Source organism: Perca fluviatilis, chromosome 5 (genome assembly GCF_010015445.1).
Source record: "Perca fluviatilis chromosome 5, GENO_Pfluv_1.0, whole genome shotgun sequence".
Classification (NCBI taxonomy): domain Eukaryota; kingdom Metazoa; phylum Chordata; class Actinopteri; order Perciformes; family Percidae; genus Perca; species Perca fluviatilis.
In genome coordinates, this window is record NC_053116.1 from 36,272,516 (window position 1) to 36,289,406 (window position 16,891).

General features: G+C 42.4%; 1 protein-coding gene across 14 annotated transcripts in view; it reads right to left on the minus strand.

Annotated features, from left to right (window-relative positions):
- Positions 1 to 355: 355 nt before the first annotated feature.
- plch2a (phospholipase C, eta 2a) overlaps positions 356 to 16,891 on the minus strand; it is a 174,922-nt gene continuing 158,386 nt past the window's right edge. For 5 of the 14 annotated variants that reach the window (XM_039800544.1, XM_039800543.1, XM_039800539.1 and 2 more), the window contains 6 exons: positions 16,228 to 16,312; positions 14,588 to 14,734; positions 13,372 to 13,451; positions 10,432 to 10,509; positions 7,619 to 8,000; positions 356 to 3,161 (listed from right to left, as the gene is read on the minus strand). In XM_039800544.1, coding sequence (XP_039656478.1) covers positions 1,507 to 3,161; positions 7,619 to 8,000; positions 10,432 to 10,509; positions 13,372 to 13,451; positions 14,588 to 14,734; positions 16,228 to 16,312 — 2,427 coding nt within the window. In that variant the 3' untranslated portion in view covers positions 356 to 1,506. Of the gene's footprint in view, positions 3,162 to 4,147; positions 4,177 to 5,467; positions 5,480 to 6,745; positions 8,001 to 10,431; positions 10,510 to 13,371; positions 13,452 to 14,587; positions 14,735 to 16,227; positions 16,313 to 16,891 lie in introns of those variants that run through there. The other 9 variants (XM_039800552.1, XM_039800541.1, XM_039800545.1 and 6 more) reach the window with 8 other exon arrangements.

Here is a 16,891-nt window from a genome sequence, read left to right on the forward strand (position 1 = left end):
CAAGCGACGCTGAAGAGATGTTTTTTTTCCTACCTTAACAACTGGTTAAGCTTGTCATCTCTTGTGCGGCCTCAAGTCTTTGTTCTGGAACATTCTTCCTCCCTGCAGGGGGTCTGGTTTTTTTTTTTTTTTTGGCAGAGAGGTTGAGAGAGGTGATGGCTGGTAAACACAGACCCAAGCAGAGTCCAAATTAGAGCAGCGAGCAGACCCTGCCAAAACCAAGGCCAAAGGGCTTTACATGTCAGCTTGTATAAAGCTCAGTTTCATTGGTTTAACAACTTGTCTTTGTCTCTGAACTAAGACAGCTGTTGGTAGATTAAGTGTAAGTGAAATAAATGAGCTGTGAAATGTCCAATAATATTAATTTGAGATTTATTCAGGTCATAATTACACATTGTCTTGAATTAAATATTGTCCCTAAAAATTTGCACAAACAACTGGCACGGGCAGTGCAAACAGTACAGCGGGTGGACAAATAAACGTGCTTCGATACAGATCTTTTTCATCTTGTATTAGTACCACGGACCAATAAGAACGCAGGGTTTCAGACACGATGCTGTTTGGACCAACGTCAGACGATTCCGAAAAAGAAGTTTAGAGTATTAACAAATCTTTATATAAAAAGTCTTTGTAAAATAAAACACAGCCTTAGGATAAACATTACAGTGCATAAAAGACATGCAGTCAAATGAAGTACTAGGTAGGGATTGGAGTACTCTAGCATTGCTTTAAAGTACATCATCTCAGTGCTGTGACATGCCACAAATCATGAAGGTTTGTGAAATATTGGCAGTTTGGTCCAATAACAATGTAACCACTACACAAAGAGTACTAAAAAATTAAGACATTTTATCCAGTATTATGATAATTCCTTTTTTTTTCAGCAAAGACATGAGACCAGCCTCCACTTTAAGCATCAAGCTGTCAAACAAACTTTAATAAGATCCCATGCCATCATTTTCTAAATATTGCTGATGTATGGATGGGCTGATAAAGCCTTGGCATGAAGTATTTAATTTTAAACTCAGTTAAAATATACCATAAAACTTCATGTAGATAAACAGGGTGGGTCATTTAATATCCTGTCTGGATCTGTTGCTACTGTACGCTCATGTAATGTTACACAAAAAAAAGTTAAACTTGAGAGTAGATCACTGTCAACATAAACAGCTATATAAAAACGCTATCTTTCACTAAATACATTCTGGGATGTATCTAACATTTGGAGCAAACAGATGGCAGAGCAGTAGAGGTTGCTTGGAGAAGAACTGCTGTCCAGCAGCTTCAGGACAATGTTTTCTGAATGCACATGTTAAAAAAATTGATCTTGCACAACCTCCTTATGTAGAACTGATTGTTCATGGATCACTAATTCAGTGGAGCACAGTTTTCTGTGAGATGTTGAAAGAATTTGTGAGATATTCTGCAAGATATGCAACTTTTTCTAAAATAAAAAAACTGGACTGTATTCCAAGTGTCTAGCTCTCACACCAAGTCAGCCAGTTCTTAGAGTTTGAGCATGAAAAAGACTTCACTGTTTTCAGGGTCTGGGGAGGACTGGGACTGTCTCGGGGAGGGGGTTTCTAGGGGGGTGAGCTGACCCAGCAAGTCCAGGCTGGTGCAGGGACTCTGGGCCACGCAACACGCGCCTTCGGGGTTCCCCCGCTCCTCAATGGGGCTAGCAATACTTCCACTGCCGATGATACCAGTAAGGCTAAAGCTTGCACTTCTGCCCTGGGCCAGGCTCTGGAGCTTCTGCCTTTCCTGGGCCTTCTTGGCCCTGTTTGCAATGTAGCGCACCCTGCTTTGGCTCCTCGAGGAGGTCCTTCGCATCAGGGTCTCATCCACAAACTCCTCCTGTGACTCATTCGGCCTGTTTTCTGGGGAAAAGTCGCTCGCAGTCAGGGGCTCCACATCAGTCAGCTTCCGTAGTTGCTCTGTGAGGTCGCTGGGCGACCGAGACTTCTGCGGGCTGCCCCTGCGGAGCTGCTCCCTGGTTGGCCTAACGATGAAGCTGCGGCTGATGCTGCGGTACTTGCTGTCAAAGTTACAGGAAATGTCGTCAGATGTCAGATCGCCAAGGCTTTTGGACATGGAAGCTGTAGCTGTTGGGGTTGTAGCCGCGGGGGAAGGCCTGCTGGCCGATGACTGCTTGAGCCCTTCCATGTAGAGCCGGCTCCAGGTGTGCCTCCTCTGAGTCAGTCTGCTGGGTGAGTCCACAGAAACATCCTGGGGGGGCTGCAGGGGGCGGGGCTTAAGCTCATCTTTGGCGCACTCGCTTTCCTGAAGATTGGGGATCGACTTGCTCTTACTGACTCGCAGGGCATCGTAGGCGACTAATGCTGAGCGACGACAGCTGACCCAGTGAGGGTCGCAGGCGCTGCTGGCTGTGGGCAGGCTGGTGACGCTCTTCCTGGCCAGGTTAGGCAGGGACAGGTCAATGACGGTGTCGCTGGAAGAGATGCTCGAGGAGGAGGACATGCTGTCTCGGTGGCTGCTCGGCTCCAGCTTGCTCCAAAGGCGATCGTTCATGGTAGCGTCCGTGCAGACCTCTGGCACTGCCGACTGGGCCTGCCCAGATGAGGCTACAGCCACCAGAACGTGGCCCAAACTTTTTGTTCTTCTTACTGGTGCGTGCGATGGCAGATTGCTAAACAGTGCTCTCCTGGCCTGGCCTGTCTGAGCTGCAGGGACCGGCGGGGTTCCAGTGGACACTGGTGCAGCAGGAGGCTCCACTCTGGGCTCAGACCTTAACCCTGCTGCATCATTTTTATTTTCCGACAGAGTTTCTTGGTTTTCCCTCTGGTTTGGTGTGTGCTCCATGAATGAATGAGCGCCTCTATTAGTCTGGATGTCTTGACGACACTGCGATGGGACAATTTTCTCAGCAGGGTTCGTCAAAGGGAGTGACGTGGTTCTGGAGAGGGCAGGAGGTTTCTTAGGGTTTCCGCTCACATTGATAGGACTGTATACCACCCCGTTTGAAGGAGCTTTCAATGGAGAGTTTGCATTTATTGCTGTGGATGGTGAGGGCAGTGGAGTAGATGAGAAGTGATTTGAAGACAGGCTGTTTTCTGGAGTGGAGACAGAACGGATGACGCGTGTGTTTCTGGCATTTTCAGAGTTAAGTGTAGGAGCTGGTCTCTGCACTGTGGAACAATCTGTGGAAAAACAGACAACAAAGAACTGTCATAGATGTCCTTCATGGTCACGGAAAGCCTTCTGGCTGTAAAAGTGATAACTCTACTGTATGTGCTTACAACATTCCAATTCATGTTCTTCAAAAGAATCAGTTTAAAATGTGCTTTTTGACCTTGAAGTATCTGGAGTTACAACCTTGCTCTATTCTTGTTATGAAATTTAATCTATATGGAATTTGCTTTCTGAGGATTTACAACTTTACCTTATGTCTCTGTTAAAGACTTATAAGGGTTTTGTTCTATTCTTGCATCAAATCTCACATAACTATGTCTTATGTTACACCATACCCTGCATATATACAGTGTTTCAACAGCAGAAGCTCAGAGCGACTTATTTTGGGACCAGGTCTGTCGTATCTCCAAGTTTCTGCAGGAGCTTGTAAATTGATAGCCTACTGAATTCTTTGATGAAATAAACCCTTTTACAATCAAGAACAGTGTCGATGAATTCCTCTTCATACATCACCACAGCATTTTTATTAAAGATACCACAACCTATAAGACTTCTTTTAAGTGATGTCATTGTGTTCCCAGATCTCAGCAATTTACAGGGAGAGTACAATGGTATTATTATGAAAAAAAAGGAACAATGTACAGGCCACAAGACAGTGACAAGTGATAAGATTCTATGCACAATACAAAGCTGTCATGACTTGTTTTCCTCTCGCCCACAATGAGTGTCTGGAAATGCACCCCTGTCCAATGATCTGAACAGACAAAGCTTACATGGTGCTCTCGACCCTTCCACTGATGTCATTTTGAGTCAGTGCAATTTCAAGAGTATGTGAAAATGGAGAAGAGTATGGATTTGAAACATCTGCCAACCCCCCACAGCTGTGACATATGGGAGACACATGAGAGAAGCAGGCTGGTGAGACACAGAGACTGATGGGTGAAGTGAAGGTGCACAGGATGTATTTAAAGGTTACATGCATTGAGCGGTTTACCTGGCTCTGGTCATCCCCTCAATTCTGCACTAGTAACAGAGAGAGCGTGCAAAAGGGACAGAGAGGAAAAAGGAGTTTAGCAAAACTGGAAAGAAGAGGGAGAATGGACGCAAGGAAACAGCTTACAGGACAGAGAAAGAAGTTATCACAAATTGCTCTCCAAATCGACATGAGAACAAACATCACGCATTTTATTTTACACCGAAACGAAAGGCGAGAGGTAAAGCTGCTAAGACAGATGTTTATCGTATGACTTACTAACATGTACAGTATCTGCCAGCATCATATGACTAACAGATGTCAGCACACATCAGCTATTGTAACGAGGCCAGAAAACTGAAATTCAACTCCCTAAACATACTTGGTTATCCCCGCTAGATCCATTCTGATACTAAAACACAGATGACCATCATGTGATAAACTGCGAGAGGCTGAAGGGGAGTGGGTTTGGGTTGAGCAGCTGGTGTTCAGCAGGAACTGGACTCCCTCTGAAATATGTCATGTGAAGGAGGAAGAGGGGTTTTCAACACAGATGTAGTGCCTTGTGACTTCCAGTGCTCAGCCAGTTGTTGTAGATACTTTCCTCCAAATACTGTCCATGTCAACATTTATATAGAATGTAAACTGCTACAGCTAGGGATGTCACGTTACTTTAGCTTGCTAGAGGCTGTAGTTTGTGATGGTGGATTGGACTGCATTATTTTGATATTTATTTATTCCATATAAATATATAAAAGAGACAAAATATTAGAATACATTTCCAGTATAATGCAGCCCAATAATGCAGTGTATACCCTAACCGGTATCGGCTTTTATAAGTTTGAAGCGTAATGTCACCATGAATAATTCTCACTGAGAATTAGAGTCAGTGTAAGAGAAAAAAATGGATAACTTAAAAAAAAAAAGTATGAATGTACTGTATGTATACATCATTTTAAGGCTTTATTTATTTATATATTTCCTTGTAAGTGTAAGCCAATGAGGAGTTTACAGATAACCCTTGATAACTAGCATAACTTAGCTAACATAACACCTAACACACTGTCAAAGCTTTCCAGGTGGAGCTCAAACTTTTGTCTATACAAACACAAGCCCAGAACCAGACTGACGTTATTATTTGTCATTCATTCGGTTCACAGGTTGTACTGAATTATACAGCCTGTACCAAAGAGTTTGGAAAACTGTTGTACTGCTTGTGGGAACCGTCTGCAGGGGGAAGTTTTCGGTAATTATGTTGCTTAAGACTATATGCATCAAAATAACTGGGTTATATAATAAACGTTGAAACTAATTCTATTAATGTCCAGGTTAAAAACTTACCACTTCCCTCGTCTGTCAAGCATAGGGTTAGTATCAGAAACAGTATTTTAAAAGGCATAGAGAACAGCAAATGGAGGAGAAAATCAAAAATTAGAATCAATTGATTAAAAAAGGAATCAGTGATTACATACTACACTACACTACAACAGCTAGAATTGAACTCTAACTGATAATAATGAAAAGAAACACCTGGGAGTTTAGATTTGTCCTCAAACTAGTGTGAACATTGGTTCGTCGGCCAGTATTCCGAAACCCCAGAAAATGTTCCACTGGAACCGAAGAACATTAATAGGGCGGACCGCTATCCCAAAAGCAAGAGCCCACTTTTCCGACGCCCCCATTGTTCCGGAAAATACACACTAGAGTAGTTGGGAGTCCAGTACTACTTTCTGTATTCCATTAACAGATCTGGGTTCCCTGTTACACAGATAATACTCCTAAATCATTACAGATGTCTTCGTATGACTCCCAAAGAAAGACTTTTCATTTTGTCCAATAGGACCTTTAACTGCTCTTCTGGGAACAAAGTGAAATAAACTAAAGTAAGATGTGTAATTATATTACTGTTTGACATCCCGAAACACTGCCAGTAAGCATGTCATTGCAATTCTTATAAAATGCATTCATTAAATCAGAGTTGTGCGTTGTGAAACATTATACATTTTGACTGAATGTGGGGGGTATGATCAGTGAATTCACATTTTTAATGAATAACGACAAGGCAAATTAAGTCTTCAACTGTTTCCTAGCGCCACTATTTATGGTTTGGCTAAGCGTTTTTGATTAGGCTACCTCTGTTGTCCTTTTCCCTGAACATCTTAGTGTATTTTGATTCCTTCTTAAAAAATAATTAGGTTTAATGGTGTAACGACGCTGTTGTTAAGGTTTGGCTAGGCACAAAAATAAGATCACGGTTTGGGTTGAAATGATCACTCAAATTACAATAATATATTAGGACGAAAAAAACTCCAGGGAGAGGGAGTATTTTCGGAATACCAGTGTAACGGGGCTGTTGGGGTAATGGGACTTTTGGTCCAATGGGACATTTTGTGGACTATTGGGACTTTTGAATAATAGGCCGACAGACCAATGGCATGGCAACAAACTATCAGGGACACGTGGGATGACAAGGTGCATCTTACCTATAGGTGCACTGGGATTTTTCTGACAGTAATGGTCTTGGCATGTATGGGGGCTAACTGCAAGTCTACAGGACCTCTACAGCCACTACACAGCAGCTACCGGGTTTTTGCTAATGCTGCCTCACAATCACCTTACCAGCGAAGAACATGGGGGACTTATGGCGCAACTCTTCCATTTTCTGGGCAAAGAGGGCGTTCATCTCGCGCTGCAGGGTGCCTACAGCTCTCTTGCGGCTGTCGAGCACAGAACATGGAGGCAGCATCGGAGGCAACTCCAAGCTACTCAGACTGCCAAAGCTTTCACAGCTGCTACTGTCACTGAGTGACAGACCTTCGTTTGCATTGCCGTTTGTGAGCGTGGCAAACGTTGAGCTGCAAACAGCGCCATAGTTGGGGGTTGTTGTCTGCTGCCAACGGAGGTTGGTCCTGCAGTCTGGTGTGAGGCTGTGCGCTGGTTTTATAACGTTGAGGGAACGTCTTCGGGGAACGCTGCAGGATCGGGCGTTCCTCTGTGATGCGTCAGGCTGACGCCGGATGTGCTGGGCACCCAGAGTTTGCCTGGCTTTGGATCTAGGGAAGGGGATAGACTTGAGGAGAGCCTTGGGTGAACACTGAACCTGGGCCTCCGCACATGACTCGGGGAGGGGAGGAGACTGCTGTGCCTCTGTCTGGGCAGCAAGGGACTGGAGTTTAGCTACAGGCTCTGGCTGAACTTGGCTCTTGGTCCAGGAGGTGGGGTTACTTCTCTCCTGTCTCTCCTCATCTGCTATTTCGGACTTGCATCCCTGCCTTTTATTCACTTGACCCTTTCTTTCAGCCTCTGGACTCTCCTTGGAGCCGATCACACATGTGATACAGTTTGACGACATCCCCACCCTGCCCGAGCTATTAAGTGCGACGCGGGCAAACACCCCTGGCTTCGCGTCCAGTGGGTCATGAAAGCGGTGCCGACTGGCCCGTTTCAGAGGCTCAGTCGTGGGTCTTCTCTGAGCAAAATGAGGGCTCTTACCTTTACCCTCCTCAGGGTGAATAGCCCCATTAGTGTCAGGACGCTCCCAGGGGTCCTTGGCTTGATGGGATGCCAGTGATCCGCTGTTGCGGCTTTGTGGTGGTGTGGGCTGGTGAGAGGTGGCGGCAGAGGCCTTGTCCCTGTCCTCGGATTCTCGTTCTTCACTAGCACCCTCTGAGCTGTAGTCTTTGGTGTCGACGGCGTTCTCTGGGAAGCCCTTCTTGATTTTGGGCTGGCCTTTGGTTGGTGCGCTGGCAGTGCGGCGCAGGAGGTGGGCACCGAACGGGTGCTTACGGCTGCGCTGCGCAGCAGCATGGCTGTCCAGGGAAGACTGCTTTGGGTTTCTGTGAAACAGCCCTTTTATACCGCTGGCTGCTCTGGCCTGACAAAAACACAACAAAACATCATTGTCAAACACACAATGAATCTTAAACCAAAATGAATAAATTACAGAAAGGTCATACAAGAACAACGTTTGCCATAATGCATGTGGCACTAGTCCACACTGCATTATTGCAATTATATATGTGCAGTTTTTGAACAGTGAGCATGCTTTCAAACCATTATCCATTTACCTAAGACATTTCCTGTAATAACACATGTGAATGATCACTCATACTCTTTAATATGATCATTAAGCTGTAATCCATGCGGCCTAGCTTTGAATTCCACTTGGATTCAAAATGTTAGACTGTCATTTTGAGCACCTTCTTATCTGTATACAGCAACTGTAGTCCCATTAGTAAATGATTAGTAAAGCAACACATGCTTGAAGCTACCTGTCAAAGTTAAACACACAAAGAGGCAGCCCAGGCTCTGTTTGCCTCTACAACTAAATACAGTGACTAGAATGACCACTGTGTCTAGTCATTTTAAATTCCCCATTGTGGTGCTGACAACTAGAACAGCAGTAATGGGTTAAACGTTACTAATTTTCACATAAAAAAAACTAGGCCAACAGAATAATTAAGATGCTATAATTACATAGAATTTCTGAAAATAGTGGCTTTAAGATGGAGAAAAATCCAGATTCCTACTAATATTTTTTGTGCATAACAAATATAAAGAGGTGACTGAAAAAAGAATTAGCGGTATTAAAGCTGGCCTTCAAATTGTTTATTTGCTTCACTTGTTTGCTGTGCCTTTAGGTGCTGTATGGTAATGGTCAAACATCACGAAGACTGGGGCAAAAAGGATGACAGTGATGAGGACATTCAGACAAAGACATCAGTGATTGTGAAACACACATTGACAGACAATCTTGTAAATGGCATTGGACCTTTAGTGGAAAAAGGCATCATATATTACCTAAAACCTTTGCCATTATGTGTTATCAAAAGTGTCAAAACAATGTGAAAGAAGTAGATCCAAATAGTCTGACTGTTGAAGACCATTGTGGTGAATTGCTTACTCGAAAACGATCAACTTGAAAGCAACAGTAAGGACAAAAAGACAGATTACAAAGAAAAGTAGTATTTGAGGAAAAAAAGGGGAATGTAGGCTAAACTGAACATAGCGAATATTAAACTATCAGGAGATTCAGTATATTATGTACTGCTGCCTGAGGTGCCTTTGGCCTGCAAAACCTTTCACCTTAAAAACAGAAGTTCAACATTATGGGAAAAAGACTTGTCTATCCAAGATGGAAAGTTAGGTATTGTTGTTCTTCTAGTACTGAGATATGTCAAGGCATGTTTAGCCTAGCTTAGGTCAAAAACTGGAGGCAGGGTGTTCCAACATCCCCAATACATGTTCCAACAGCTCCAATGAATACTGTTACCAACGTTTAGAGCAACCCATCCAATCGTTGCCAAGATATTTGATTCTGGTTTAATGTTTTGGACCAACATCCTGATGGGCCTCTATATGTAGAGCCACGCTGCTTGAGATAACATTTAGATTCTGAGCTATTTCCTAAAAAGTTACCATCATCCAACCAGTGCTACATCTCCAGCTACAGTGGATGTTTGCAGGTATACTCAAGGGGCGTAGCTTAGCAACCTACAGTAGTATGCTTTAAGAATAAGAATTTGATTATAATGCAGCAAATGTTAGACACACACCATTATGCAACTAGCTAATGTAAAAATTACAAAAGAACTGGACTAAAAGCCTGTGGCTGCAGTTGCGATCTAAACCCATAATCTAAATTTGAAAAATGCCTGGGGAGTGTACAGTGTGGGTAACACGGCAAATGCATGTTTTCTAAAAGGTCTGACTGTTCCCTTCAACTTTAATGAGACACTGCCCTGATGATGAAAAAAAAATGATGTACAGTATAGGAAAGAAACTAGAAAAGTAATCTGACAATACACCACTGTCAAGAAAAATGTCTCTAGTATGCAGTGTTTTCCTAGGGAAGAGAAAAGAAATAGCAGACAAAATGATTAAAAAAACATGGGAAGAGATAAGTAGAATAAGACATGTCCTCAAAGGCACTGGAACTGAATACCCCTGCAGTGCAGAACACTGAAAAAAATCCTGAGTCCAGAGGACAAAATGCTCTCGGCCAAAAAAAGACCAGAGAGTTACAAAGAGTCACTGCAGCCAGGCAGATTTCCTGACTCACATCCCCCTCTCCTCTATCCAACTCTTTGTAGGTTGATGACTTTGGATCTACTTGGGGGGCAGGGGCAGGGGACATTAATGAAAATGCAGGCAGATCAAGCCTTCATAACTCATGTGAGGCATGAGTTGCAGTTTTTTATGCTTGCATAGTTGGCTGACAAGAGGGGGCTGTATGTGTGTCTGTGTGTAGGGGGTGGGGGTTGGGGGGGGGGTTCATGCAAGATGCCGACTGGGTCTCACTACACCTGAGTTTTGAGTGGAAGCTTCAAGGCTCCTAAAAATGTTCTGCCTCTAAATGGAGCATTTGGAAATAGAGGGGTCCACTGAAATCACAAACAGACACAGGAAGAGAGCGAAAATCAGAGAAGCGGGAGGATGAAAGAGAGAAAAAATGGCTGGGGTGGGGGGGCAAGAGAGAAATCACAACAGGCGGCACACAGCAACAGCTGAGAAAGAGGAAGTTCAAAGTAAGGACAATGTGAACAACAGAGCGGTCATTTACAGCATGGTTGGAGACAGCTGAGTGCATTGAAAATAAAGGGTCAACGGGAAATAAAATCAAAGTTTGTGTGGTGATAGCAGCGACTGCATTATTTATGACCGAAGAATAACATTTTGAGACAGATAAAACAGTAATAATACACACAGTCAATACATCTGCTACAGCAAGACTTTCTATTCCGCTGAGCAATGGTTTATGCTGAAATGTGTGCTGAGTCAGCGATTCAGTTCATCCCAAAGGTGTTAGTGGCACCTGTGTGCAGGCCACTCAAGTTTTTCGACACCAAAGTGGGAAAACTATTTCTGTATGGAGCTGGCTTTGGTCACAGTGACATACGAAAGGGACAAACACCAACTATTGACACAAAGTTAGAATCAAACTATGGTCTAAAATATTATTATATGCCGGACCATTAACATTTCCATTTTTATTAAAACTAAGGGTGAGAAAACTAGAAAAAAAACTGACCTAAAACTACACTAGAGTATACAGTATATACATAAGTTTGGCCATAAGTGAAACACATCAGAAGTAAACCTATATTTTCATATAACTCTCTTAAACCATATATGCTGTAATTGGTGTTGGGTGTTACCATGTTTGGGCTTTGTCTTGTATTTGGTTTTTTATTGCGATTGTTCAATTTTGTGCGCACACTGCACATCAATTTCCCTTTGGGTTTAAAGTTAATAAACAACAAGGTCTGAGCTTAATATTTCTTTTATATTTCTTAGTTGTTTTTCAAGAATGTTGCCATAAAAGGCATAGGGCAGTCTTTTTTTTGGTGCTGACTGAAGTGTATTACAAACTTTCAAGTACCGAACACTGCACATCCGATTCGTACTGTAAATATTTTTTGATCACTTTCTGACTTAAACATATAAACTTCCAATTTTACATTGAATTTCTGGTTGCACTTAGACATTTAACAAGAACTTCTTCTGTCACAGGAAAATGATGTGTAGAAAACACATGATTACCATCAGTCCTGCCGGTCCACTAATAGAAAGCCCTGCAGCCATCAGTGAACAAATCAAACAGACTACACAGCGGATCATCGAGTTTTTTTGCTTCCTGAACCATTTAGAATTATTTTTAGATACTTGATACAGTCCATTTTGTTTCCAAGCCTTCCTCTGATTGAGGATACCTGAACAGTGCAGACCATCTTTGCTTGAACATTTATTGACAATCTGAGCCATCAATAAAGCCGCAGGGCCGATACATCAGCCATTTTTGGATACTTGCAGATATATTGTAATGCCAAAGATATGTTTGAGGAAATTTAGAAACAATGTCTCCATTACAAAGGTTGTCCACCAGAGAGTACTGACAAGTAAATTTTTTTACGCTGTAAAATGTCCCACTTACAAAACAGAACAAAACATTGCTGCAGCAAGTTTTGGGTTGATACCATTTGTTACACAGATTTGGTGATAAATGTAATCTTATTTTTACCGCTCAAAAATTAGCAAAAATTGTTAAAATTTCCTCCGAAGTACCACATTAAGACACTACAGAAGAATCCATATTGTGATTTGGTATGAAAAACCGTTGACATTTGGAGATTTCTGTAAGAACTGCATTTTTCAGTGATCGGATGGCGAGCACTTCTGTTTTGGAAACCGCTCAGAAATCCCACTTATTGTCAATATACCTAAGAAACCTATACATGCTGAATGCCCTCGGTCTGTAGTTTGTGGTTGTAACATTTCATTAAGTTGTGATTATCCTACAACAGGTCATTTTATAAAGTGAGTTCTAGTTTCAAATATTTACACTCTACAATGGCTACTATGGGGACTAACATAATTCCACACGAATACAAGGTGGTTCCTTCAATCCTTAAGAGTCTCAGCTTTCCAGTCGTACCCAATTTATGCAACTCCAAGACTGTTTAGGGACCCAGGTAAGCAGAACTATTCAAATACACCTTTTTAGAGTAGGTGGAAATTACATTTGTACTGCATGAGAAAAACTACATTGTGTTTGCCTCAAACTGCATGGGGTGAGGTTAAAGTGGGAATGTCTGTAAAGGGGAAACTTGTGGTACCAATATAATCCATTGCCATTCAGATATGTTTGCGTGAAAGGTCAAGGGACCCCTTTGAAAATGGCCATGCCAGTTTTTCCCTCTCCAAAATTAAGTCTAACTGTGGAGCGTACCATCCTTACATCTTCTAGTTTCATATAATACCAATTAGGGGTGCAACGATCTGATATTAAGATCGGATATCGGTCCCGATATTGACAAAATAGCTGGATCGGGGATCGGAAAAATTAACAGATCCAAGGGCAGATCCAGTTTTGTTAGTTTTTTTTCCCTCTGTCGCAGGTGTGTCACATGCTGGAAGAGTTGAGTGTACAAATAACTAAGAATTCAATACATTACATCTATGTTATTTTGTCTTAGTTAGGAAAGCCTGGTGCCTTTAGATATAAGGTGTATTATTAATTCAACAACGGTATCGGATCGGTATCGACAGATACACAAAGCCCAGGCATCGGTATCGGGACTGAAAAGGTCGGATCGGTGCATCCCTAATACCAATATCCTCATTCTAACTTTAAACCTGAGCCCTCTACAGCCTCTGAAAGACAAAATGTCAGGGCCCGCCACTGTAACTTTAAGAGGTAACACATTTTCTACACGTTTTCAGGTAGCTTCCTCAGGGGTACCTACCTTACCAGTGATGTCATTCACAGCTACATGAACAAAGATTGAAGCCTCCTCCATACCTTCCAAGTACACATGGCGATAACCTACACACATGCAGAAACACACACACATCAAATAGACCACAATATCAGTGAGTCAAACATAACAAAGCAGATAGAAAAGTTTACAGATAAATACATGTTGTATCAATCAGCAGTGAAACAAGCGTATTCTATTGTTGATGTTTAATGTCTATAACATAGACAACAAACAAGTTTCTAACAGGCAAGCCACTAGATAACAGGTAATCTTAATACTTTAAGGTATGGTGTCCCTCGAGGCTTGATACTAAGCCGAGTGCAGCAGTTTATACGCAGATGACCCTTAGCTCTCTGTTTCCATTAATCCTAATGAGACCTCCAAGTCTTGTCTCCTATCTGTAAAATGCTGCATGAATAACAACTTTCTCTGGAATGTAAATCAAAATCAAAATAATAATCTCTAGCTATACAAAAACATGACTCAATTAACTTAAAAATAAAAGCATTTGCCATCCAAAGAATGTTTTAGTTGCAAAAGTCTGAGTCTGTATGAATTGGACACTTGGCTGCTTGTAAAGCCTGTACATGCCACTGCCATGTGGCTTCTCCTCTTAGTTCAGGCTAATAGTTCTCCAGTGTTTGAGCTACAAATAAAGACAGACATTGCCAGTGAGCTATTTTACTGCATTTGATCAGTATGGGATTTGGTGGTCCCAGTAAAGATAATGTTTTGTTGAGTCATTTAATATTGGGTGTCTGACAATATGAGCCAAAGCTAATACTTCAACCTATATGACACAGCTGTATAGAGCATGTTGAAGTTAATGTAACCTGTCCAATGATCTTGAGAATTGGATTAGGAAATCTTTAGTAGGAATTATGCATTTGCTATGCAACATGTAAATTAATGAGCCTAACAGTACCGGACTCAGAACCATTTCTGATATTTGGCCAATGTAGCACTAATAATTTTTTTAATGAATCTATCAGATCAAGCTGCATCATTTAAATCATATTAAAGAATGGCAACAACCTATCTTTAAATCAACCTCCACCTAACCCTCTAACTTCTCACCGGAACATGAGAGACACAATGCAAAACGAATGCTTTTAGAGGTGACATGATCTGTGGAAGACAAGGGTGAGGTGGAGGGTAGCCATCAGTTCCCTCTAAAAGCAGGTGCTTCACCACGACTTACCTGGAACCATGCTGTTGAAGGCGATGGTGCGCTGGCCGATGAAGTCCTGGCCGATGGGGTCATGATCCCACACGAGGAAACGCACCAGGGCGAGCTCCGGCATGTGGACCGTGAACACCAGAGTCTCCTCCCACATCGGGTTGAACCCCTGCGGGACCGTCCGGAGAGAGGCGGGGGAGAGGGGATCGGGGCAGGGATGGGTGGGGGGAGGTGTGGTGAGCAGAGGGAGGGCAGAGGAAGAGCAAGAAAAATGAAGAGAGACGGCAGGACAAAGAGTGTGACAAAGAACAGGAAGAGAGGAGAAGTTAGGCAGATAAATACAGAGGGAGCGAATGAGTGATAGAGACAGAGGAGAGAGAGTGGACGGTCCAGGACAGTCAAAGAACAAGCTCAGCACTCATCAATTATTCAATGTGTGTGTATGTGTGCAGACTGAGAGGTGCTGCCTGTGTACGTCTCTTCGTGCTGAGCTCATCAATTATAGATCTGAACCTATACAGAAAGCACACGCACGCACACGCACACAAACACACACACACACACACACACACACACACACACACACACAAACACACACATGTCACATTCAACCAATGCATTGCTCTAACCAGCACATACATACATTCATCATGTGTCAAAGGTAAACCACAACAAACCACAGCTCTCCTCATGCAAAAACCAGGACATGGCTCAGTTCACAGAAAGCATGTCAGTAGTCGGCTAGAACAAGTATCTATAGCTAGCACTGGCCAGGGATTCCACGGAAATTAATAGATTTTGCTCTAAAATTCCACAGTTTAAAAAGTAACTTGACACTAGGCTGAGAAACAGAATAGTGCTGCCCTCTTGGGCTGAAAGGTTCAAGCCTGTTTAACCTCTGACTGAGAAATGTAAATACAGATTTTTTCTGATAGCCAAAAGTTGAGATGCTGACTGGATGGTCTCACCTGGCTAGCAGGCCCTCGCATAAGTGGGCATGAGAAATTAGATGATACCTTATCTGTACAACATATACCTTTATGGCTGCAAGGAGGAAGGGGCAATTTATGGCATCAGCTGCTGATGGAAGGAGCAAAATCTAAGATATAAAAAAGCCTGTTTATATCCCCCCCTATCCACCTCACTGTAACTCCTGCTGGTATTTGCACGTAGTCAGCACGGCTGAACATATCAGGTCTAATTCACTTTTATTCTTGTACAGTATAAAACACATTCCAACCACTTAAAACTTGTTCCATAAATAGCTTTGTTTTGGGTGGATAATGTAATTATATTGACTGGAATGTAGCCTGATTAAGGTCAAACTCTGTTATGAGAAACCTGGGTTACATGGCTGGCCCACCAGAGAAATCTTAGTGCTTTCACTTTTAGTTGAGTCATGCATTGGCTGGTATTATGGAAGCAGCCCTAAAGCACACCAGCATTGGGTCAACACTAGATTAATTTAGATGTAATGTAAAAATGATTTTTCATGAACATAATAAATTAAATAAATTGTTTATTTTCTCTGCATTGGGGATTTAGTCACTATTACTAAATTAACACAGGGCATTTTTATGGTAACAGGCAGACTAGATTACAAAGTATCTGACGTTTATGAAGACAGTGAGCCGGAGTAATTCACCTCTCCATCAACTCACCGTTATCGTCCACCACTCTGGTCTGCTCCTTGCAGCAGTCCACTGGCAGGCCGATGATCTCCACCTCCACGAAGGGATCGATGATCTGACAGAAAGACGTTACACAGCATTAAGTTATTGCCTTGTACTAACCACTTGCTCCAAGACCTTCAATGACCACAATATATCCCGGTGGTTTGGCAGTTTTGAAACTGTGAAACAATCTGATTCCCCATTCAGTGAAGGTGTGAACTTGACACACTGCTATGTTCCTACACATAGCCCTTTGTAAAAGCCCACTTTATTGCTTTCCCTAGAGAATGTGTTAAAAGACAATTCCCCTGATTTATCATTGCACTCCTAAAACTCTCTCTGACTGACCATTGGCATTTAATTAATGGGATCGATAAAGCAGAACAAGAGATTTTTTAATTCCATATATTCTTCTTTAAAAGGTCCCATGGCATGAACATTTCACTTTATGAGGTTTTTTAAAATTAATATGCGACATGACATATCTTCCAGTCCCTCCAGAAAAATGCGATTATGCGATCGCATAATTCAATAATAATCAGCCAAAGTCCGCATATTTATGCGGGGGGTGCATTTTTTCAAATACGCCGCACTTTCGCCGCATAAATTGCCGATTTCTGCACAAAATATGCGGGGCTTGCATGATTTCATA